The 27555-nt window shown below is 30.3% G+C and overlaps 1 protein-coding gene across 1 annotated transcript in view; it reads right to left on the bottom strand.

The window, feature by feature from the left end:
* LOC119666707 (protein sprint-like) overlaps positions 1-27555 on the bottom strand; it is a 79881-nt gene that overhangs the window by 15402 nt on the left and 36924 nt on the right. Inside the window, exon 3 of the mRNA XM_038075990.1 lies at positions 14579-14782. Within this exon, the coding sequence (XP_037931918.1) occupies positions 14579-14782 (204 nt within the window). The remainder of the gene's footprint in view (positions 1-14578; positions 14783-27555) is intronic.

Raw genomic sequence — 27555 nt, 5'->3', positions numbered from 1 at the left:
AATGCATTTTAGTGCAGTTCACTGAGTCTTTCAATGAAAATTGCATCGAAAGTTGCCGCATACTGCCACTACGCCAATCCACTCTGCTGTGGATCTGCAGTATTTGATGATATGCGAAATGCCATTTCGGGTTCATGCAACTTTTGTTGGCGCTTGAGTCTGTGCTGCATGTGGGCAGTCTGAAAAGTTTACTGCATTCACCATGCGATACTTTCATATTATTATTTTTTTATTCACTTAGAAAAGTATTGACGTTGCAATGAATAGAGGATTATGTTACCACATATTGCTCCATGTTATCGCTTTTTAACATATAGTTTTCCAATATTAGGTTTGATTTTTTTTTTAGTTTTATCGCAAACTAAAGATGTAAAAATTGATTTAAGTTATTGGGTATTGGATGAAATTGTTATGAATACTAAAGAGCAAAAATGTGTTATACACTTTCACTTAGATTAAGAGTTTACTTCAACTTATTATTGCAGTAAATGTTATTTGGATTAGAGTAGAGTAATTGGTATGGATATATAGTGCTCAAACAACGTGTGTGGTAATATTTGTGTCAACTGAATAATTTTTTTGACTTAAAACATAAGGATACGATATCATCAGGAAATACTTTCCCAGTGTTTTATTTTTTTTTACAATATTTCACATAAATATATGTTAAGTTTTGAAAAACAGCCTCAGTTATCATAGGTGATAAGTGCGCAAAATAACCGAACAACTTTTTTCCAAAATTCGGCTTTATATATCAACTTATTCTTCTTTAAAAGTAATACAATTGTTCCAACTCTTCTTTAACATTTCGATATCTATCTTATAGTATGATCCCTTTTTGACCTTTAAATCTACCTCAGATTCCTCAGTTTTCCGATTTTTAATCAAAGCTATATCTATTTACGTGGAGCATTTTTTTTTGAGATCTGCGAAGAAGTAGTGATCACATCTGGTCGGTGAAAAGCTATTCGCGGTGTAATTCGTGCAATTTGGTCATGATAACGAATGAGTTTTGCAATGGTATATTGACCTGGGGAAATAGGTATTAATTTTCGTCATATGGGGTTGTTATTTCATGATTTCCTCCTTCAAATGCACCAATTGAGCCATGTAGGGATCGCTTCTGATGGTCAGTCCGTTTTCAAAGGTAGTCGATAAACAATAACATTCCACGCTCATCCTAAAATACGAATGCAATAACCTTAGCAGTTTTCTGTTGACTTATTCGTTTTTGGCCGCTTTGGACGAGGATCATCGGTTGCTCTCCAGTCAGTCAGTTGTCGATTCGCCTCAAGAGTAAAGTGGTGGGTCCAAGTTGCGTCTATTGTTACATGCTGATGCAAAACGTCTTTTTAATCTCGCTTTAACACCTCCAAACAGCTCTTAGAATTATCGATACTTTGTGGTTTTTGGTCAACTAGCAGCAAATGTAGTACTCACTTTGAAAATTTGAAAGCATCACTTTTTTAAATTTATTTGGAATTTTTATTAGTAATGGGGCAGTCAGTGTTAAATCACTCTAGAAATAAAATACTCTGGAAGAACTTTCGATTTCAGCTCAGTCTGCTCTGAGTAAACTTTGTCATTCCCGACTCTGTTAGTATAGTACATGATATGAAAATATAAGCGAGTGATGTCACTTAAAGATTTGATTCTGTAACACTAGTGTCCTGTAAGATTCGAGCATATCTCCACTATAAAAATTAGGTAAATAATAAAAGTTATAAAACTATACTAGACTTCTGTCACTGAGTGAGTATACGATTATGACGGAAATATCTTATTACTTTTGGAAATATCTTACTATTGAAACTGAAGCTGTTTTTTTGGGTTAGAAAAACTATTAACCTTATTTTGTGAAAATTTTCCTTTGCTTTTTTTCACTTTGGTTTACCTTATTATAGAAATGTCTAAAATATTACTGTTGAATATTTGTACACTCCTGTATATTACAATTTTATCTCCCATTTCTGTGGATTATGGTATTAAAATGTAAGGTAATAAAGTCTTACTAACTTACGGAATTGGTCTTAAAATTATTCTATTACATTTTTATCTCTTAAATCTGAAGACTGTGCAATTAAAGTGGTATATATACATTTTTATTAAATCACAAACTTGCAACTCTATTGTTTTGAGATACAATTTTTTCTACAAATCTATCTATTATTGAAATATAGATATTTTAAAATGGTACTAATGCAATATTTTTTTTGGCAAATCTATTTTTTATTCAATAGATTTTAATATTTTTATGTATAATTTTAATAATCTCTGCATTAAAATATATTTTTTTTATATAAAAATAATTTTTTTTTAAATGTTGTTAATACTCTAAAGTCAAAAAGTCATCATCATTGACAACATCAAAGCTATTAAAAGAAGGAAATTGTCAAAAAATCATTTGTAAAAATTTTAATATTTCCAAACGATTAAATAATTTTAATATTCATTCTGAATGCCAACCTCAAAAAACAAAATATCATCATTTGCAGCAATTTCCAGCATAGATTGAAAAATGTGGTCAATATTTGAACAAACAAAAACCGCAAAAAAGGCAGTATCTGACCAATGTTTTCTACCAAATAGAAAAAAATAATCCAAAAAAGATATATAAAAATAGTTAAAAAAATATTTATATGAAAAAAAAACCTGCAGCTAAAAGTCATCAAAAACAGCAAACAGACAAGAACGGACTGAGGCAGACTAGACAATTGTAGCAGACATAGGCCCAGACGGTATCGGTTAATATTTATAACCAACTCATCATCAGCAGCAATATTGGCCACAACGTCATTGTCAGCGGTGGTAATATCATATCTATCAGCAACATCAACACAACACAACACAACACAAAAACAACAATTGCAGGCAGAAACATTAAACCCAACAACGGGACAAGAGCAAAAAATATCTAACCAAACCTGATGCTGATAAGCCTCGTACACATGCCGTTTCCTGACGTTTTATGTTGTTTGTTCCAAATCCATAAACAATTTACGTGCAAATGCCGTACAGGGTTTCATTAAAGCTGCTTCGGGTGGTATGAGTGACTTTTCTGTATTCGAGTAGAGTGTTGGTAATTTGGTGACACCCTCGTTTGGTGCTTGAGTAAGTGTCACTTTTGTGGTGAAAATATTTTGCTAATGAAATATTTATGAAAAATCATAATTGAAAGCTTTCAATTTTACTAATGGACATCAAGTCGTAAAAATGTCGGGTTCATATTCGACGTGTACATAAAATCCTAAACCAAATTGACGACAAGTGTGGTAACTTGACAACGCGTAACCACGTTGAAGTGGCAGCGAAAAAAAAAGCGCAAATAAAATTGACATTTATTGACAGGAGCAGGCGGGTTACTAAGTAAAACGCATGTTAACATTATTGACGATATCGGTGAAGAATCAAAATAGCTTTACGTAAAAACAAAACAAATTTCAATGCTATTTGGAGACATGTCACAGTGTTGACATAAGTCGATTTGGTGAGTGAAAGCAATAAGGACGAGAAAAATATGCAAAAGTAGTAAAGAGTTAAGGCAACAGGAGGTTTTAGTATTATTTTCACATGAGACCCTATAAAAATTTTTATTGAAAGCAATGAAATCCTGAATAAATGTAGGTTTATGCAAATTTTCTTAAAAGCCGCTTTAAAATGGGTCTAATACAATATAAGTTTTGTTTGATAAAATATTTACAGATATACTTAATTATTTTTATTAGAAAAAGTATAGGGTTACATAAAAAAGTAGGTTGAAACTCTTCGTATCCTTTATTCATATTTACATATGTTGTATATTATAAGCTCTTATGCATTTATTCATGGCATGTTAATATTATAAAACAGACAAAAGTTTTAATAAATGAAAGCTTCTTTTTGGTTTTACACGACTTTAGCTTTAAATTTAGGAATGTCAAGTTCTGATATATATAATATGTATCAATTTATGAAAACTAGTAATAAAATGCTAAAAAATTTATAATTAAATTAAACAAATCATCTATATTATTTACAACATTAATAAGTTATATATTGAATATATTACACTGATTATGAATTTTTCCATTAAATTGAGTTCATATCAATACTGTTGTAAACCCATTCACTCCATCTACGCAAACATGGAGTCATTGTATGCAGTCATATCTCATAGTCCATCAATTTTACGCTCTTTTTAGTTAGGGTTGTTATGCAGACAGTTAACTCACAATAGTCAACTTCATACTATAAGTACTATTGATACCATAATATTTTTTGATTGTATTTAAACTTAAAAGGCTGTGAAACATGGTAACATTCCAGACATATCGAAAAAAAGGTGCAAGTGTTTCTCAACAAATGCCAGATCAAATATCAAATGAATGCCTGCTAAACCAAACGACTCAAAAAGCAACACAAAATGAGATAAAAATGAGAAAGTGAAAGTGGATAGGCCATACGTTTACATATCCGAAAGATTACATAGCGAGGCAAACATGGGCATGGAATCCACAAGGTAGCAGAAGACCTGGTATGCCAACGAAAATATGGGGAAGAACGTTCAAAAATGAGCTAGCTAAAGCACGGTTTCCATGGAACGACAGCTACAGAGAAGCATCAAATAGATTTACAGAAATTGTTGAGGCCCTATAGCACCCCACTGGGGAAAGTGGAAAATAGTAGTAGTAAAATTAAAATAGTAGTAAAATTAAAAGGTGCTATTTTTTACTACTACAAAGAACAAAGTCTGTCATACATTAGTTATGGCGTTTTTGATTGGTAAATCTGGATTCTGTTTAGATTTACTATAAATTTATCAAATTTTGTTAACTAATTGAACTTTTTTAGAGTAAACAAACATTTCTGAAGTAGTGTTAGTAGGGATTTATATTTTTCAAAAATACATATGAATCAAATAACATTTTACTTGTCAAGTTATATAAAACAGCTGTTAATTTAAGGGTAATCTTGTTACACTGGTAAAAAATCTAAAGTGTTATAAATTAATCTTGAATGTTATACATTTAATTTGAGATTCACTAATCGAAAATTAATATTACGCTAAAAGTGAAAGTTACCCAGACTTACCAATATCCCAACGCTATTCCTGTGGTACCACAATGGGACAATATTTAAGCTCAAGTGGGCTGTCTTGGTACACAAGGCCGCCACTCCAACCTAACCTAACGTACCAGTACCCCAGTGGCATTAGTAATAATGTTTTTAATAAACTCAGAATGTTACAGTGACAAATAGTTTAATTGAATTTTTTTGTTTGCTCTCAATGTTAAAATTTGAATTTGGATCAAGTCATAATGATCTATCGGACTACATTAATATACAGTCTTGTATAGCTCAATAAGCACAAGCTGTAGTACAGAATACAACAATGGAAATAACAAGCTATATAACATTCTATATAACATCTTATTTATTTATTTTTAAAGCGTTGAAGTTCTCTTAGATATTTTTTAATATTTTTCTGTTATGTTTAATATCCCAAGTGAAGTATCTATTAACTTCTACTTTTCATTATTCTCTTTTTCTTATTTAAAAAACTTATTAAAATATTTATATTTTCAACAAAATAAATTTTTTAAAGCTATTCTATTTCGAAACTCATATTTCTCCCAATGGAAGCTATTAACTTCATATTTAGCTGTTGGTTCAAGTTATTGTACGATAATAAAAATCTCATATTTTATTTAAATTGGTAATATGAGTTTTAATAAAAGGGAAACTCCTCGAAATATGGCTCATAAGCAAGTGCAATAATACGCAACGGGACACTTAATATTTGTATTTTAAATTGGCATCATTGGCTGTTGTATATTAAAAATGTTGGTTTTTTAAATTGTTATCCTGTTATCTTGTCTGTATTCACGTCTCTCTGACTGTCTGTCTGTCTTCTCTTGTACTTTACACTATTTGTTCATATCATTTTTTATTTAAAGATACCAACACGGTGCGCTGTTGCATATTTGCTGTTATTGCCATGATTTCATTTCATTTCACTTTACTGCGAAGAAACGTAGCAGAAAAGCTGGAAGGAAGGATGAGTAGTGGAAAATTGAAATCTCTTTAATCTCCCAAGTGACCCTAACTCGACCGCATACGGTTTCGTGGCATTGCATGAAATGATTTTTGAATTGAAACTGCTTTCTTTACATTTAGTTAAGTCCCTCTAAGAGGATTTCTCAGTATAAACTTTTGTTTTTACTTTCTTCCCGTTGTTCGGTTGGTTTTCATGGACTGAAGAGGGAAAATTAAAAAACGTTGAAATCCGTTTTTTGGGCTCTTAAACAATTTACAATAGTTTGGAATGTTTTACCAACGAATCATGTTTGTGGGTTGTTGAAAACGGAGAATGAATTTTATATTAAAAAGCATTAAAATTATTTTAAATTTTAAAATAAAAATTTTTTGCTGAAAATTAATTTTCTTTCTCTATTAAAAATACAAAACAAAGTACTTCACCAATCAAGAGTAGGTAACAATATATGCATTCATAAACCACAGGTGCTTTAATGGAACTAATAATGACCGAAGCTGTTAACAGCTGCTGTTAATTACTGTTTGCGATACTTACATTAGCCACTGACCTGGTCTTTAACCTCGTCTCATGTACTTTACATTTTGAAGTTTATTTCAATTTTTTTTTTATTTTTGTAAATAAGCTGTTGAAAAAAGATATGTTGAGCGTATTACTAAAGTTTTCCCCCATAGAAAGCAATACTAAACTTTTGTAATGCACAGAGATACGTACTGATGTGAGGCATCAACACACATGTTGCACTTTGATTGATATCAATTGCTGCACTTGACTGAAAAATAAATTAAAATATAAATGTTGCTGTAATTATCGCACCAGTATGGAAAAAAGTGCTCCCCTACTTTGTTGGGGTATATTCTCTGCAGCATTGCTATATATGTATATAATGACTGTAAAAGTTAATTGTTTGAATGTCAAAGATTTTGTTATCATGAGGGTGCAAAGGAAAAATGGTAAATAGTTTATATGGACTATTTAAGTGTTCATTCCTTAGAGCTTAACTACAACACCGAAAGCATTGAACAGTTGTGATTGATTTTCATTTAATGTAATTTTAATTAAATGTTCATTTTAGGGTGTCATGAGTGGTAGAGATCTCTAGAATAAAACAATAAAAATATTAAAGGAATTATTATAATTTAATAAACAAAATGAATTTTGAAAACGAGACACGCTCAAAGTAATTTATAAAAATAGAGATCGAATGAGAAGAGCAGAAGGTTTTTTACACTTGTGCAGATAGTATTTTTTTAGTAGATATTTCTTCTAACATTCAGCCAATTAAATATTCAAATATAGATTTTGACTATAAGCTAGATACTTCCATAAACAACACGAGAGACAAAAAAATATTCAAAACGTATCAGTATCGCATCGTATCAGCCATTTTAGTACTTCCTAATATAACGATAGTTTAAATGGTCCTCGTTGTATTTAGATTCACTATATACTACATGTATTATGTTGATTGCGAATATTTAGTCAGATTTGATTTCCGTCTGCAATTTATTAACCAAAATATTTTGGAATATTTGTGGAACAAACCGAAAAAATCGATTAATTAATGATATTTAAAATGTATTCATTATAATCACGAATTTACAAATATTTTTGATTGAAAATTAAATGTATGGGGTTTTCCAAATTATGATGGAATATGTGTAGTCACTCTACATGATTAAAAAAACATGTATGCAAGCTAAGAAAAATAAGTTGGTTTTTTGAGTGTCGAAAATAGTTTTAATTGTTATGAACCTTCAAAAATCAGAATGAAGAGAGAAGATATGATGTCAATGGGCTTGGATCATATCTCAGATCTATTAACAACAGATATTCTTTTAAATAATATATCATTCGATATTTAGTTTGTAATTATGTTTTCATTGTTTTAGATCATACCTCAAATTTCTTAATATGTTCTCCTAAATATGGTTTAACTTGATATTTAATGTGTAGTTTCGGTTTATTATCTTGGATCCTATCTTAAATCTATTAATATCAGTTATCTTCTTCAATATATTTTTGAAATCGAAATGTAATGGGTTATTATGTTCTTATGGGTTTGGATCATATCTTAATTCTCAATTCTCATATCTCAATCGCTCAATAACAGATATCTGACAGAGATATCAGAGCATCTGACAAGCATTTTTTGTACAAAAAATCTTGTATCTATGATGTACCCTTAATACTTTTAATTGATATAGAAACCGAGATACTACAGAAATACAAAAATTTTAGAATTTAAATATCATTGAAGTTGTTTGAATTTTAAAATTTTTTTTGTGTTAAACATTGTTTAGCGAAAGTGCAACTATAGTGCAACTATAAAATGCAATGTTTTGCGATAAGTGTGTAAAAATCTACAACAAAGCTATGTTATCTTAAAATGACTTTGCAAAATGCAATTGTAAACGGCAACTGTAAAATGTAACTGCAAAATTTGACTTGATTTAAACATGGATTGAAAAACTTTGCGTATTGCAATGGTGCTCTGAAAGGGGCATTTTAGATATTTGAATAAAATAAAACAAAAATAAGATGAAATAGAGAATCAAAAAGACTAAAAATCACTGAAAATTTAAGGTGTTCCTGTCTAAGTTATTCAATTCGAATAAACTAAAGTCACTTCAATACTTTGAACTGAAAATTTTTTATATCAATCATTGTAAGAAATGAGGTAAAAGATATTTACACTAAAAAAAACAGGAGCTTCAGATTTTTGTAAAACTTGCTTTATTAAATTAATGCACATTTGAAAAACAATTTAAAAATTATTTTTAATAGAGTTTTCTCGAACAGCAGTGAACTACAACAACAAAAATTTATTTCATATTATTTTAATCAATTGAATTTTTTGCTGACCATACAACTGTTTCTAGTATTGCCAAATTCCCATCATCAGTGGTGTTGGAAATAATTCTTGTATATAATTATTCGTAAATAATTTTTTTTAGACTTCAAATACCAGGAATCGAACTCGTGTCCTGCCAAATTTGAATTTCAGAGTCAGCGCACTTTTACCAAAGCACCTTAACCAAATATAATAGTCACTATGACGTTGAATTATAACTTCTGTTCACAAAATTATTTTTATAAATTTTATATCAACTATTAATATCAGACTTTATAATAAATCGGTTAGCAAAACCACATTTCAATCAATTTAACCTTATATTTATTTTTTATTAATTACAAAACACGTCGAACAAGATATTTAATATCATCGAAAACATTACATCTCATGTCATGTAATGACTATTGTTGTAGCATTTCTGAAATATTTTGTACGTTAATATATGAATACAACGTATATGAGTATATGAGAAAAATAAGATAAATTTCTTTTAGAACAAAAGTCACAATCAGAGTTGCCACAACGACAATTAATGTAGCTCAGCATGAATGGCTCTGGTGAAACTGTAAATAAAAACGGAGATGATTAAGGGAAATGCAGGCAAAATTTTGCAACAAAAGCGAATTTCCCTTCATTTGCAATTTTTCACTAAAATATGCAAAAAAGAAAAAAAAAATAAAACAAAAAGTAAAATGAAAATGTACAAGAAGTTCAATTCAAAGGCAGCAATTCGTATGCAGAAGCGTTGATATCCTAGGTAAATGCTTGGCAAGCAGATAAATTGCAAAAACACACACATGGCCACAGCATTCAGCTGAGCTTTGCTCGCCATTCTTTATGGAAAGCCATTGCGGCATTGCGTTCGGAAATGGTCGCTTCACATTAATGAATGAATTCAGTACTTTTGGTCAGAAGTAAAATAAAAGCGTAGCAAGCAGAAAAAAAACTGTTATCAAGCGTCTGCAAGCCGTACTACTCATACTATACATACACACACACACACACTCAACGTTACAGTAACGCTTATTGCTTTTATGCGGCAGAGACAAATGCCAAAACTCACATACCACAAATGACGCATATCTGCAGCTTTGCATATTTGTTTGCTGTCGGGTTTATTGTATGGTTGGAAATATGTAAGTGTGTTGGTGTGTTCGTGTGTTCATACGTTTGTCGTTCGGGCCCGATTGCTGTGCTATTGTTTTCTTTCATTGTTAATTGATTGTAATTTGTGTAAAAAATTTATGTAAATATTTTAGCAAATTGTGTGCAAATTCATAGTCAAACTGCCGCGTTCTGATTTATTTTGATACTCGTATTACCCGTATTGCCCGTATTGCCCATATTGTGGACTGAGTTAACCATTTCTGTTTGAATACTTGTACATTTCAGTAACGTATTTAGTACATTTACGGTTTTAATTTCATTGTGATTTTGTGGTTTCATACACATTTCTGAATACTAATGAGCGTAGCAATTAGTAATGCGATTTGTGAAAATTTTTATCATAATTGAGCATAAACTTTTATTTTAATATTTTTCAATTATTCCTCTTTTCTACAGATAAAACAAAATTTTCATGAATATATCGATAGTACTTAATTACAGAATGCGGACGATGGTTGTAGTCGGACTATAATCGTACACTTTAACAATAATGAGGTTAGTTTAGTTTGCTTAGTTATTTTAGTTGAATAATTTGGATGAAAAGACTTGGTTTAGAAATAACGGAACTCATTTTCAATCAAGACAATGTACCTACTTACAAACCCAAAAAATAATTGTTAAAATCAGTCAATTAAATCATGAATTATTGCACCTATCAGCTATTTATGATGTAGTTAACAAGTTGTTTTCACATGTTTCCTTGCGCTTTTAGGTGCTGTTAGCTGGTATTTTGAATTTTGATTATTTTAATCTACGTATTTTAGATGAGGTTTATTTTGTAATTATATGAATTCAATTTTAAAAGGAGACACATATCGAAGGTGACTTTATTATTTTTGTAAGTATTATATACTAACTAATACTCAGTTTCGTTAGATTTACCTCTTTTATAAAATTCTATTGTAAATATAGGTACTACACTCTTTAGAGTAGCGTAGCACTTTAAATATCACTACAAAAATTGGATTCATAAATTTATATAATATTGGAATAAATGTGTTAGGGTATGTTTCAACTGGTTTTGTTAGAATAGTTAATTGGATTCATAAATTTATATAATATTGGAATAAATGTGTTAGGGTATGTTTCAACTGGTTTTGTTAGAATACTTAACTTACTTGAGATTTAAGTTCTTCAAGCATTCTCAATGGACCTAACTGTCCATGGTCTAACGAAACCAGTGGATCCATATTAGAAGTAACATACATATAAGTAACATATGTAACATAAAAGAAATATATTTCAAGTAATTCAAGGAATCTTAAGTAATTTAATTGAACTAACGACGCCAGTGGAAACGTACTATTAAATAATAATATATTGAAATATAAAGTGTAATAAGTGTGATAAAAATGTTATACTGCGACAAAAAGTAGTTTCTTTTTTAGTTTCTTCTTTAATTCAAATTTATTTAAGTTGAAATATCTATCACCATTTTTGTGAATTACCTTAAGTATTGATCTATGCCATAGCATATAATTAATATTTGATGTTTCTAAAATAAAGATTAAGATGTGTGGAAGACTTAGTATATATTCAGTATTAATCGGTATACAGTTAAAGTTAAAGAGAATTTTATTTTTAGAAAATTTTGATTATATACTATAATTATATTGAAATACACACCAAATATTGACACAAAAATAAATATATGGACAAATTCCACTTAGAATATTGGTAGAAAATGAAAAGGTTTGCAGCAAATTTATAGGTTTACGAAAAGGCACTAACTTCTGCGCCATTTTCCTAAAGTAACATCATTTATGCTATGGGTTATAATAACTTGTATCAATATTTATTGAATATATATGAAAAATATTTAAAATATTTTCAGTAAGCATTTGGATTTAACAACTGAGAATAAAATTCTTTTTTAATAAAAAATTATTAGAAATGCATTTTGACGCAGAATTCGATATTCCCAATATTTAATGTAAAACAAATTAATTATATTAATAATTTTAATAAAAAATGTTTGCAGTTCGTGTCATATATTATAGTTGTACAATATACAATAGTCGTTACGTATTACAGTTATATTTTCGTGTACTAAATAATTATTTACTTATAATGATTAGTAATTTTTTTGTATACAAAAATAATTTAAATTTAAAGCCAATCATTAAACGTAACATTTAGTCCTTTTTATTAATTATTTCCGAGTGTAAACTTTAAACTTCCGTTCATTAAATATAAATTTATTCATTTTAAAATGTAATTTTTACAAATGAATTAAAGGAATATCCTGTCTGATAAAACAAAAAACAAACAAACAACACTGGGAATAAAAAATAATTTAACGGAAGGCTTTGTTCCTTCACAGTATAGTATTTTTTTTTATCAATTTGCAATTTTAATTAATATGAAATTCACGCCACATGCTACAGATCTGTAAAAATATTTAAATATTTAAATTTTGTATTCATAGAATGAAAATTGTCAAGCAGTGGCGTTGTAAGTGGGATACTAAAGATACAATTTTGTATAAAAAATAAATGAAATTAATAAGGATTAAAATACATTGTGACCGAAAAGTTTCCGGAAATTTTAAATAAAACGCAAAATTCTTAATCTTCATCAATATTTATTTTATCTCCTTCAAAATATGCTCCATTAGAAGCGATACACAAATGCCAACGTTTCTTCCAATCATCAAAACATTTTTTATAGGCGCTTTCCGGTATGGCTTTGAGTTTCCTCTGCGAATTCTGTTTTACGTCTTCTATGGATTCAAAACGCGTTCCTCTGAGTGGTAATTTGAGTTTGGGAAACAGGAAAAAGTCACACGGTGCAAGATCAGGTGAATACGGGGGCTGTTCGATGGTATTTATTGAATGTTTGGCCTTAAAATCGTTGATAATGTTGGCTCGGTGCGAGGGAGCATTATCGTCATGAAAAATCCATGAATTATCCTTCCACAATTGAGGCCGTTTACGGCGGATATTTTCACGCAAACGTCTTAAAACAGTCAAATAATAGGCTTTATTGACTGTTTGTCCTTCAGGGACGAATTCATGATGCACCACACCACGAATATCGAAGAAAACAATCAGCATTGCCTTGATTTTCGAGCGACTTTGGCGTGGTTTTTTCGGTTTCGGCTCGTCTTTTCCTCTCCATTCCGATGATTGTTGGCTTGTTTGCATGTCGTACTCGTAGACCCATGTCTCGTCACCCGTTATGATGCGTTCCATGAAAGTTGGATCGGAATTGGCACGATCAAGCATGTCTAACGAGACCTGTCCACGATGGTGTTTTTGGAACAAATTGAGGTGAATCGGAAAAAGCCGAGCGTTGACACGTCGCATACACAAATTGTCCACCAAAATCAAACGAGCCATCTCACGACCGATGCCTAGCTCTCGTGCTATCTCTCTAACACTCACATGAGGATTTTTGAACACGATTTCCTTTGCCTTTTCAATGTTTTCGTCGGTGGTAGAGGTCGAAGGTCGTCCAGAACGCGGCATGTCTTCGACGGTCGTACGACAGTCCTGAAAGGCTTTGTACCACTCATAAACTTGAGTTTTCGATAAAACTGATTCCCCATAAGCCTTTTGTAGCATTCGCAACGATTCTGCACACGAAAATTCGTTCGAAACACAAAATTTGATGCAAACTCTTTGATCAATATTTTTTTCCATTGTTTTTTTTCGCAACGCACTACTGAGTGAACTGTTTCAACAAGCTGCCGTAAACGAACTGTCTGACAGATCGCGCTCATTTTTGGCATAGTAATTAAGGACAGTGCTGCCAAACTACAATAACTTAAAATATCGAAAAATATACAGCGCGCGAATTTTAAATGAGAATTTCCGAAAACTTTTCGGTCACAATGTATACGTACATTTATGTTATTAACAGCGAAGTTTTATACTCGTATGTTAATAATGTTAATAACAGTTGGAACAGTGCGTTAGCATTTTGCATTTGGAAATTTTAATTATTATTAAATTCCATCGTCTACAACGATTTTAATAAAGAATGTTTCAAAATAAAAGTTTTTAACTACGTCACTGTCAATGCAATTTAATCCTGTAAGTGATTGTTACATGTGGTACATCATATGTATGAGTGTACATAATTTTATGTTAATTAATGTACGAATTTGTTTTTATACAACAATTAAGATCGAAATACAATTTTCGGTGAGCCGCAAATTGTAAATTTATTTTACTTTACGTATGTTTTCAATTTTAAATTATTTAAAATGAAAATTTTTTTCTGCAAATATTAAATTTCATCAAATTGCCATTTGATTTTTAAAAGTGCTAGAACACAAAAGTCAGTTCTTTGATGTATTTGAGTGACAAAGTCATAGAGTAAAACAAAGTTAAGGCCCTTAAATTTATATTAGGTAATGAATTTTCAGGTTGTGTTGTTATATATTGTCTTGTATAAAATCAAATATAACATCAAACGAATTTTAGAAAGCTACTTTTGTCCTTTTAACGGTTTGTGTTGACTCGAACAAAGTATTTTGTTAATTAAAAATTTTTACAATAACACTTTGAACTTACCCCTTCCTCTTTGCCTTGCAAAAAATGCACTGCACCAGAACGTTGTATGCCGGGTAGAAACCATACCGGATGTGTCAATAATAAACGCTCTACAAGTCCTAAATCACATGGTGGACTGTTTTCGCTGCCACGGGATGTTTCGCTTGAAGTTTCGCCTTCAGCCAAAATGCCACCATCCGAACTGGAAACAAGGGATGTACGCGACTGTAAATAAATCCAAGAGAATTTAATAAAAGAAATTTATTTCACATTATTATTAAATGTATATATTAATCATTTTATAATAATTTTAAATTTAACAAAATTTTTAAATATTGAATTTTAATATTATTGCCCAAAATCAAATGAAATCATCCCTGTGGCGTATGAGTAATTATTTTTGACTGGGATAACTACTCTAATATGTAGCCATATGCTACCATTATTTATATATTTATTTACAAAATTCAGAAATATTAGCTTATTTATTAAAATACTTTTTTATTTATTTAATACATATGTAATAAAAGAAATTTTATATTTTATTAAATGAATTATCTCTGCGTTAGCTTCAAAATATTTTAGTAATGTTATCGTCGTAATGGTAATGACCACAACAAAAAATCTTTTTAGAAACTTTTAAACAGATTTTTATATTGAATTGGATTAAAATATATCATGTGGTTGAAAATATATTATTTATATTATGAATATAATTAAGGAACTGCAAGAAAGGTTAATTTAAAAAATTTTTATACATATTTTATAAAGCTTCTAACTCCATATCAGCAGTGTATTAACTATAAACAAATAACTTTAAGAGATAACACTATATTATTATTCTTTAAGAGTCTTAAAGAGAGGGATTATATCTAATAGTTTTAACTTCATAAAAATCCTATACTGTTGAAGTTAATATATTTCTAATTGGTATGATTTAAAACTAGTATAAAGAGATTTTTCTATTCACTTATACGCTTTGTTTTGAAATCGGATTATGTTAAGTATCTGAAAAAAACACTCCTAGACCACTTTTTTTTTGGAAGGAATAAAAGTCAAAAAGCAGACAGAAAAACAAACCAGACATATTTGTTAAAAAGGGAATGTTGCAAGGCTCTTAGTGAAAGCTTAAGTCAAATAAAAAAACTAAAAAAAAAATTAAAATAAAAATTGCAAAAAATTGGCAACACGCCGGCGTTAATTTTTTTTTCTAAACTTATTTACTTAATTCAAGTATACGCGTATTTACACAATTTATTTATGTACCTAAAAAAAAATTCTAATGAATTCATTGTCATTAAATGGCCATGTAAGCGCAGCTGTTGCCCTTTGCCCAGACAATTCTGTCACTGGCAGCATTTGACTATTCGTTCGTAATTGAAATTTTAAATTCATGAGATAGTCTGTAAATTATGCCAAAAAAAATTTAAAAAATATTGCGTAAGTTAATTTTTTAACTTTTATTTTCCCTAAACACAAATCTACTAAAAAAATGTTTTTTGCCAAATTTAATTACTTTCAAAATAGTTTCAAATGTTTAGACTTTAAAAGAAAGACGATTTATAGGACTCTTTTTAATAAGTAAGTAAGGCTAAAATTATTTTAAGTCAACAAACGTGCTTTCAAACTAATGTAGAATACCATAATGCACTTACTTTTTTAATAATTGTATCTAACGTCTGTCAATATTTTAATAGTTTAGTTTTTGGATAAAAGATAAGACATGAGTATTGATATATGTGGAAAGTTTCAATAGAAAGATCACTGTTTATGATTTATATCAAATTCAAAGTATATGTAGATATATAAAATATACGGTTTTCGGTTTTAAACGGAACTTAACCGTGTTTTGATGATGATACAAAGGGGTGTCATACTAATAACCCAATTGAGAACATTAGAAAAACTAATATTCGCAACAGTCTAAATATTTGAACATGTAGCGTTAATAACAAATTAAATACTGTAAAACCATAGACTAATACTATGCGTATATTTATCTAACGCAATACAAAATAAATGTCTAAAAAAATTTTGTATTAGACCATAGTATACCAAAAGGAAAACAATTCAGACCTGGCAACGCAAAAGGTCGAGTTCAAATAAACAAAAGTGAACCTGCTCACTCATCTCTGATGTAGAAAGACGGATTAAGAAAGGACACGACAAGGTCGACTTCTACAAGCAAGCTCTATCAGGTTACGGCTATTTCAAGGTCAACTTGTACATATTTCACCTAGTCCTGCTTGGTGTCCTGCTTGCCCTGTGTTAGAAGATAAAGCAGAACTTGTCCTGTTCGCTTGTCCAAGATTTGAGTTCCAAGCAGAGTTAGACGAACTTTTATCGACCAGCAACTTGGTGCCCTTCCTGCTTAGTTCGGCTAACGATTGGCAAATGGCGGAATCAACAATTCCCTTTTGATGAGATAATTGAGAGCTGTTGGAAAACTTCGACGATGGAATAAGATCTGGACACAAGCAAATGGACGGTTACTGACATGATGATCAGACTATAGATTTGAGCTTTTGCTCAGGACGACTTCAGACGTATTACCTAACGGTGGTTCCTGAATGAGCTTTTAACGGCGGTTGATATTTTTCGCTGACTAAGCTTTTAAGCTGTTCTCCTATTCAAAAAAAATATACACCCAAAAACAGAAACACAAACATTTAAGTATAGAGAGTATATATTAGGCAGTAAAATAAACTATAGATAAAACAGAAGGGCATATGTTCTTTAAGAGCAAATAACATAACCTGCGCTTTTCAATTTTATTATAATTTAAAGCGTTAGTAAGCTGAATTTTATTGAAAAAAAAATTGATTTTTGAACTTTTGGAAGTTGAGTTAAAGATTGGCATTAGATATTTATTAACATTGCCGGTTGTAAAACTGTGAATTATTAAAGTTTGACAACCATTACAATGTGTCAAATCATAACTATGTATATATCTCTATTCGAGGCTTATCTACTAGGGGATTGGAGTAAAAATTTTCGTTTGACCATAAAATCTGCAGAAAACATACTACAAAATAATTAATTATTAATTAATTATTATAATTATTAAACACAATTTTTAAGTACTGTGTATTTAATTCTTTGTATTTTTTTTTATATCTTAATTGTACCACAATTAAGTGTTGTAAACACTTAATTTTATTTGTGTAATTATCGCTAATTAAGATCAGCTAATTGTAAAGAGTAATGATGATAATGATAATGATAATTAATCATATATATACACGTTTTATATTTAACTAATTATATTGAAGAATTAAAGTGTTTCTTCTAAGCCTATCGGACCTATCGGAGTTTGATTAATCATTTTTGTAATTTATTTTGTTTTTTTTTTCTCGTCTATTGATGTTGACATCTCACCTATGAATGATTATTATTTTAAGCTTTGTTTATGTTTTTCCGTTTTTACACTTAATGCAACGCGTGTCAATTGAAGCGTGCGAAATATTTATAATTCTCACATTCAAACGCTAAAGCTTCACCCTCTCGTGCCAGCAAATAAACATCAGCAACATCGTCACAGCAACATTGCTTATTGCTGTGACAACTTCATGACATTTGAAGTGCTTTGCTGAATTTTAAATTTTGCATAACTTTTTTCCCTATTGATTCTAGTATTTCTGCATATTTTTCACCGGCTTTCGTAATGGCTGCCGCCATGGCGTCTCCACCATTTTGTTCCCGCATTGTTCGATGCTTTATTAAAATAAAGTAGAAAAAGTATCTCAAAGGTAATCCCGTGTCTGTTAAAAAAATGTTGCCAAAGGTGTCGCATTCTGTGCCTTCTAACGACTTTTTTCTACGTTTTTCTACTTTTTTCTTAGTTTGCTATTCAGTTCCCTCAGCAAATTTTGTAGCTTTTTTCCATTTTACTATGAAAAATGGTCCTTTTTTTTGCAACATTTTATGCAGTAGCAAAGCGAGTAAAAGGTGCATTTAATATTTTATAAAAAAGAAAAAAAGAAATAAACAAGAACAAAAATTGAAATATTAAAAAATTGTTTAAGAAAACGGAGTACGTCGATGTTTATTTTCAGTTTAACTCATATTTTAAGCATTTTATAGCCCATTGCTTTGTGCTTGGCATTATTTTATGCCAGACACACGGTACTCATTCGACTTTTTAGGCATCGGTTGCTGCTGCCATCATTATGACAGGTGGATGATTTTTCAGCTTTGATAAGGTGAAGTGACTCTTGTTTCATCTTATCGTTTACTGTATATTTTTTGTTTACTGCAAACATATTTCTTCTATGTTTACATTTTTCTAGGTTTCTCTATACATTCATAGATACAAGATACTTTTGTGTAGTATTTTTTGTTTTTTTTTGTTTTTGCACATACTGGTGTTATGTGTTTTTGTTCTCATTGTTGTTGTTGTTGCGGTGTGTGTATTTTATGAAATATATTTTTGCATTCCAGACTTGTAAGTTGATATTTATGTTTTTCACATTTTTCCACTACCTTTTTCATGCTTATTATGTATTCTTAATACGTATTTTGCGAGTTTGTCATAATGCGGTTAGGCTTCGCTTTGCATAATTTTGAAGAAGGTCGACTCTTAAGAGCTTTTTAACTTCTATCAGATACAGGTAGGCATTAAATAGATATATATATGAAGATAAATTTAAAATAATATAACAAAAAATGAATTTCCGTTTTTAAGTAAAATGTGTTTAATGTAGGTTTATGAAAGTAAAAGTATGATAGGTAGATTAAGAAAGGTTGAGTTACAGGTTAGCTACAATTTATAACGGTTTTTATTTAATATGAAAAGAAGAAAGAGCTATAAGAGTGCTCAGGAATATACAATAAACTAATAAACGCCATTAAGATTATAAAAAATATAACCAAGACGCGGTCTTCTCGGATTTTTGTTTCGAAAGGTTATGGTTTTAATATTTTTATAATAAACTGACATACGCTTTAAATATTACAGTGAGTACTATAAAATGTGAGTTGAAATTTAAAGTGATCGACAGATCGTCCGGCTCTCGCATTTATTATTTTTCGAGAACTGACACAATGCGAGGTACGGCAAGATTAACAAATTCAGTTGACAGATCATTTTGGATTTTTACCATGCTTCTGACTCTACTTATTGTAATATTTTAATCGATTTGCTACGGTTAAGGTCAACGTTTTCAATAATCGCATCACAGTAGAACTACATCAGTAAAAATATCGCTTCTGAGCAAAGTCGAAGCATAATAGATTGTTATGAATTTTTAACCGTTTCTGGAGGTATTCGTGGCGTGACCCAAGAACAGCAGATCTTTTTTGGAGGCTTCGCTTCTTACCAAGAAGGAAGATATGCAATACACATAACTTTAATTGGTGCCAGTGGGAATTCCCAGGAATTTTCAATAAATTATTTATCGGCGCATTATCTTGATACGTGTGTTTGTTTAGAGACCCGTGGTTTTAAACCTTTAAGGAAGGTACGCACGCTAAACAACACTGGACAGTATTCCATGCTCTTGTCTATTCCATTCTAGTATTGTAAACGAATGCTATTTAACTTAATAATGTATTGCAGTTTAAACAACCATTTGAAGAGTAAGCTGCTTTTTAGAAAGTATAAGATACTGTAGATTCCGACATCTGGAACGATTAAGGCTTGACACAATGCTATTATAATCATTATTGATGGCGAAAGTGGAAGATACTATAGTTCTGGATTTTATAATTATAAAAATTATGAAATTTATTTGAATTAAATTCCCTACATAATAACTTTTCTGTAGCAATAGACATTTATTCAAAACTTATAGTAACTATTAATAAGTATATACTGCTGTTAAACAGCCATTGATACAGTTAAAATCGCGGTTACATAGCTGATCAAAGATAGACTATTCTTCATGATTTGAAATTCTTAAAATAATAGGCTTCTTAGTTATGATTTCCTTGCAGATTAATAAAGAGGTCGAACAGTAGGAAACTACAACTACAATATTTCATTTTATATTATATTAATTAATCGAATTTCAGTGGTCTTGGAAATACAAGGTGAGATGAAAAAACTGCAACCAACTTCAGACTGCTGTCATTTCTAAACCGCTCGTCCCACAGCTGTCAGATTTATTTTAGTGACAGCTCATTATATTGTTTACAAGCGCACAAAAGCATTTTGGTGGGAATTTTTCAGAAAAAAAGTTATTTGTGATGGAATTCAAGCGTGATAGTGTGATTGCTTTGTATTTGGCTGGAAAACCACAAGTGGCTATCGTTAGAGCCCAGCATTTAAAAGTGAATAAATGTTCTCGTACCATCGCTCGTTACCATGATACTGGTAGCGTAGCCCGACGTCAAGGAAGTGGACGAAAAAAAACAGCAACATCGGCAGAAATGGTTCGAAAAGTGAAGAAGCGAATTGAACGAAATCCGCGTCGCAGTGGACGAAAAATGGCTCGTGAGCTGAACATATCGCAATATGCCATTCGGCAAATATTGAAAAATGAGCTTGGACTAAAGCCATTCAAGTTCCAAAAAGTGCAAGATCTTACTGATGCGCAAAAAAAAGTTAGACTCGAAAAAGCTAAAGAGTTGTTTCGCTTGGCCGAAAGTGGTGAACTGCCGAATTTGGTTTTCTCCGATGAGAAACCATTCGTTATCCAGCAGTTTGTAAACAAACAAAATGATCGTGTTTACTTGCCAGAGAGGTCAGCTGAAAATTTGCAACTTCGGTTGGCCATCACAACTCAAAAGCCGGCCATGGTGATGGTGTGGGCCGCCATAACAGCCGATGGTCGCTCGCCGCTCGTATTCATCGACCGTGGTGTCAAATTAAATGCGCAAATCTATCGCGAAAATATTTTGGAGGGAGTTCTGAAGCCCTGGGCACGCAAACATTTCGGCCGCAGACCTTGGACATTCCAACAGGACTCAGCACCATCGCACTCAGCACGCGCCATCCAAGAATGGTTAAGAAATGAGGTTCCTCGCTTCATTTCCACCGCACAATGGCCACCAAAATCTCCGGATGCCAATCCGTTGGACTATTGTGCCTGGGGTATTTTGGAAAGCAAGGTTGGAACTAAAAAATACCAAAGTGTCGATCATCTCAAGCAAGCGCTTCGCCGAGAATGGGACAAAATACCGCAGAGCCACTTTCGGGCCAAAGGTGGCCAATTCGAACAAATCTAAACCGATTCTCAAATTTGATGTTATTTCCGACATTTTTTGCTTTCATTCAATAAAATTTAAAAAAAATGAAAAAATTATGGCGTTTTACTTTGTTGCAGTTTTTTCATCTCACCTTGTAGTTCTTGTATTTAATTATTCGTATATATAGCATTATTGCAGAATAAAAGGAAATCGTACAGAAATAATCGCAAAACTTATGTATCAGTGTTAAGATCACGTTGCGAGTATAGATTTAAAATAAAAAGCAACTGACGAATTTATTTGCATTATTATTTTAAAAATTATTAGAGAAAAACGGAGAATCTACAGCTTTATCTTTTATTCTTTGTTACATTATTCAAATGTTTCATTGTGTATATAACTTTGAATATTCAATACAAAAATGCTTAACTTTATAAATTTCTTCGCACTTTATTTGAAAATCTCCCTAAGATTTTTGAAAATACTTTGTAGCCAAACAAAATTCCAACCATAAACATAAATATTCTACTAAAAAAATTCAATAAAATTAAATATAAGTAGAAAATATAAGAAGAAGCAACAACAGAAGTTGTATTCTGATGCCAAGGAAGGCACATATGAGCGCCTTTATATTCTATTATTATATATTTTTTTTACTACTTGACATAAAACTTTTGCTTTCTTCCGGCTGAGCGCTGGAAAAATGAAAATAAAACTTTGGCATTGAATAGAATTGAAAAAATTGCCAAAGGCAAACAAATTTCAAGGATAATGTGAGAAATGCCACGGCATTTCCTGTGCCGGTACGAGCACAAGTGCTACGAGTAACTCGAAATCTCGGGAAAGAAAAGTAATAAAAATCAATAAAGGCGCCGGCCGGCAAATTTTAAAGCATAAAATTACCTAAACATGCATTGGAGATATAAAATTTAGCAATTTGTCTCTGATTTATGCTACAATTTAAATCTTTCCTGAAGTTCTTGATTAAAAAAAGTGCTTGAAAAAAAATTGGAATCAACAATGCAAGCTATAAGAATTATTGCATATATGTGGGCATTTATGCATGTCTGAGTATATTCTTCTTTATACATAAAATATCTATATGCATATATACAATTGTATCTTACTGCTTAATTTTTTCAAGTTTATGTCTATTTCGACTGTCTTTGCGTCTGTGTTTATGTCAGTGTCAGCACATATCCTGCGGGCCACAGACGCAACGCATCCTTAAACCACTTGAGTGCATTTTTATGTGCGATTTGTTGTTATTTTTCTTATTGTTAAGCTGCTAACATGTTCTCCATCTGCATCTCCGCATATCAGCATCCCTCTAATATAGCAGAAGTGAGGGAACTGAAAATGTGCTTTTATTTGCCTGGAAGGATTTTATTTCTTTGACACTGTGTTGGGCGTAGAAGTCTGTCTTGGATTAGAGAATTGTGTGCGTTGTATTAAGAAATGCTCCATGCCTTAGTGCGTGTTTAATTGAAAGAAAAACATTTTTTCCTCTTCATTGTGGGCAGAATTTTTCTATTTTTATTCAATTAAATTTGGTTTCTTTTTTTGTCCTTAATTTAGTTTTAAATGCTTTTAAGTGTTGCCGAGGGACTAATTTTCTTTTTTGTATTTCGTACGTAGCAGTGCGTGCACATTTAATTTAATATCCAAAAGGAATTTGGTTGGAGGCTATTATCCTGAGCGGGATAAATCAATAAAATTTTTCATCTTAGTTATTTTGTTTATTTATTTATTCTATACACTTAATTCAATTAAGTTCACAAAGAAAATTTTTCTTAAATTACAGAGATTTCACTAGAGGAATAATTTCAAATATTTGTAAAATGTGAAGAATCAAATTTAACAGTAACAATTTTCCTAAAGGAATAATTTAAGTTTTTAGACCCTTAAATTATTATAAACCGAGAAATTATAAATACGTTTAATATATATCGTTATAATTTTCTCTACTTCACGACAGTAAATAAGGTTTAAATAAGGGAAATGTTTAAAAATATACTACGAAATATACTACTGATTGCTAATGTTTGCTTTTTTAAAGCTGTAAGGGACTTAAGCTATATTAAAATCGTAATTATTAATAGCAACGATTGCAGTAAACAGATTATACAAAAAAATTAGATTGCACATAAGTACCTACAATGTGCTCGATAGGTACCTAAAATGTTGAGCTCTTTCTCACTTGATAAAACGTATGGTCTAGACATTGCTCATCTTGCGTTTGATTCTGTATGGTGCAGTAACATCGACATTATCACACAATAGTGAAGGAACAAAGCTATGCTTGAGAGAGAAGTGTTTGTTCTTAAGTTATTTACGAGCTGCATTTGAATGCGGCAACAGCTTCACCATAACATTGACATTGTTCAGCGAATCAACATCTAGTATCATCGCTACCCTGGTCATGCCTTGAGAATTGAAGACGAGGCTTAACGACAAGGATCGTATTATATTACAGCATTGACATTATTCAACGAATTAACAACTAATGCTACCGTTGCTTGGGTCATATCGTGAGGGTGGATGGAGATACTCTAACGACAAAGGTTTTTACATAGATAATCGAAGAAAGAGGATCAAACAGAATGATCATGTGTTTGGTTGAGTGCATAAGTTCACGAAGCACAGTCTACACTTGATAGAAGGGACTAGAGCAGTTCCCTACAAAGTGGAGATACCTAGAGTTACGTTGTTTACAAATTTGTTAAGTTTTTGTAATTTTGGTTTTGTGTGACTGGTTTTAGGTGTATATAATAACTGTCAAGAAAAGAAACTGCAATAATTTTTAACTTTGCTTAAAAAAAAGAGAATTCTGGAATCCTAGGTCATTATATAAATAATATAACTTATATTCTAACATTTTTCAAAACTAAAGTAGAAATATATCTATGAATATAAATTGTTGGCTACAATATAATAATATATTCTCTAGCAGTTCGACCAGATTAAATTTTGAGATAATAGGACATGGATATAAATATCATGAAGAACATATCCTAATCAGTTACCTTGCCAATTCGAGCTTATAAACCTCTTCTAGAAAAATTGTTTCGAGTAATAAGAACATAAACTTACTTATATTCCAATTATAACTAAATCATTATTTATATAATTTATTATTATAATTACACATTACAACCAATATGAGATATTAAAAAGACTACTTATAATTTTTATAGAGAAAAGATTTTTCAAAATTATATAATTTATATTTTGACAAAGAAATAGGTATGTAAAAAGCTTGATTAATTTATATATTATAAATAATTATAATAACATGGGTTATTAAACGATTATATCAAACCCTTAGACCTAGTGTTACCATTATGGACTTAGGTTCAGTATTACATTACAATATTTCGATTATTAATAATAAAAATAAAAATTATATCTTCATCATTAATTTAGTGTTGATATAATAAATTCTTCAATAAGAATGTTACAGAATACCCACAAAATGCAGAAAAAAATTAAATTGAAATGATTTTCTCTTGCGTTCAATTGCTCCTTTCAACTTCAATTTCACATAATGAAAACGCTCAGATTTTGTGTCAGTAACATTTGTGTTGGCTGTGATTCTTAAATAAATTTTTTAGTTGACAGTTGAGCAATGTACAAACGAAAGGACAATAACAGGATAACAAATTGTGCTCAAAATGGACAAATTAAATGTCCTTTTAATTTCATTAAAAGTTATTTTGCAGTAAATATAACAAGAAAGAGGAATATATTTATCCGTCATTGAACAAAAATCAGAGAGATACATTTAATAAATAAAATGTAATTTAAAAAATAATAAAAACTGATTACTCACTTAAGAAAGTAAATAAGAAAGTTTAAAAATTTTAACAGGATTTACTTATGTTTAATATGTATAGCACATTATCAGTAGAACCCAGAAGAAATAATTTAATGAGGGGAGTTTTGTCTGGTAATATTCATTAATGGAAAATAAAAACAACTAATATCGGATTAAAAAACATTTTGGTCTATATTTTGAAATAAGCATTTCAAGTGGCTTATTTCAAAATTTTTCCTAGTTTCATAAGTTACTTTAATGTTTCCACTGTTTACTTTGTAAGTTTAACTTACTAAGTAAATTTCATTAATCATACAAAGAGCTTCCGTGATTTTTAACTTACTTAAAAATAAAGCAAGAACCAAAAATGAATGTAATTCTTAAAAATATATTACTATAATTTCAAATATTTGTCATATGTTTTATATGAAAAATGTAAATAAACAACAGCTGAGTTGTAAACAAACGAGCTGAGTAAGTAAATATTTAATAAAGACTTTGTTTTTATTATTTGAATATGATGTGTTATTAAGTAAAGTTTATTTAAACGAACAGAAGCTCTCTTAGAACTTTCAAAGAACTTTCTGATACATAAAAGCTCTTTCAAATGCAATAAGTAAATTATGTCAAAGGAAACGACAAAATTCTAAAGTTACTTAAGTAACTTACTAAGTAAGCAGCGGAAACATGGTATAACAGTTCCATTATTATGATGGAGATAAAAAAGGTGTGTTTTAAAGTAAACAGATTTTTTTTAAAGTAATTATATGGAGTGATAATTGGTAATTACATGCTTTATTGATAAATGAGCCAACAAAATTTCCTTTTAGTTTTTTATATATGATATGGGAAACATGTTTTTTGTTTATAATAATGTTTTATAATAAAGTTTGTTTTTGAAGTTCTATTCCTACAATTTTACTTTCAATGTTAGAGACCAGCCACTATTTAATATATTTTGATGGCATAATCAGATTGGAGTATTATTATCTGTATATATATATTATTTACTTGCTTTGGTAATATGTATCAGATTAGAAATTATTTTTAAGTATGGAAAAAACATAATGTGTTGAAGAGGAGCTCATAAGTAAATAACATATTTCGATTGTCAACTTAATCCTGCTTTAGTAACCTAACTTAAGTTTTAATATACAGTAAATGTCTGTTGTTTGCGGAGTTGTCTGTTACATTTTAAATTATTAGAGAATAAATGCAATAGACTAATCTAACTATTTATAGATTTTTCGAATATTTTTCTCTAAGTAGTAAGAGTAAGAAGTAAGCTCAGTACTTATTTGATCTTTGTAAGTGTAAAATTGAACAAAACTTAAAAAAAATGTTAACCAAATATTATTTTGTGTATATAAAGTAGTATCCAACTTTTAGTTGAATAATTGTGTATATGAGAATATAGATTAGAATAAACAATAGCGAATAGAAGAAAATTTTCTAAATTTTTTTATAATAGTTTACTATCAGTTATTTATTTAACATTATTTAATTTTCCTAAAATACTATTTGTGATTACTGAAGTACAAATAATAACTTGACATTACCCCAAGCAAAATCTGCTTGAAATTGACAGTATTTACGCATAATAAAGTTTTTCTTATGCTATTTAGAGTTTAGACTTTGCATAAGTAACCTAAGTGGAAGCTAAAAATAATCTGCATTTGAGTGGCTGCATAGTTTGCGAAAGGTAAAAGATATCCTTAAATAGACATCAGCATGCAAATAGCAAATAGCAAAAAGCAGCTACAGCTCCTTTTCTATTTTTAAAAAGGAAAATGCTTTGTAAATGTAAGCTTAAACAATTCCTTATACGAGTAGCTTCCTTCATTTTCCAAATGCACTTTTGAAACTGTCTTTGGAAGCTGCTGTATCCTTAGTTATAAACTGTGCGAAAGTTGTTATTGCCCTTGGCAACTTCATATCATATCTTTTATGTACTTTCATATAAAAGAGTTGGGGTTCACATTGCCAAATGTATTTGGATAACTTCCTTCTTGGGGTTGTTTTACTATTTGCTTTTCATTTAAGTAAGAAGGAT

Source organism: Teleopsis dalmanni, chromosome 1, assembly GCF_002237135.1.
Source record: "Teleopsis dalmanni isolate 2A chromosome 1, ASM223713v2, whole genome shotgun sequence".
In the NCBI taxonomy this organism is placed as follows: domain Eukaryota; kingdom Metazoa; phylum Arthropoda; class Insecta; order Diptera; family Diopsidae; genus Teleopsis; species Teleopsis dalmanni.
This window is presented reverse-complemented; position numbering and strand designations above follow the sequence as displayed.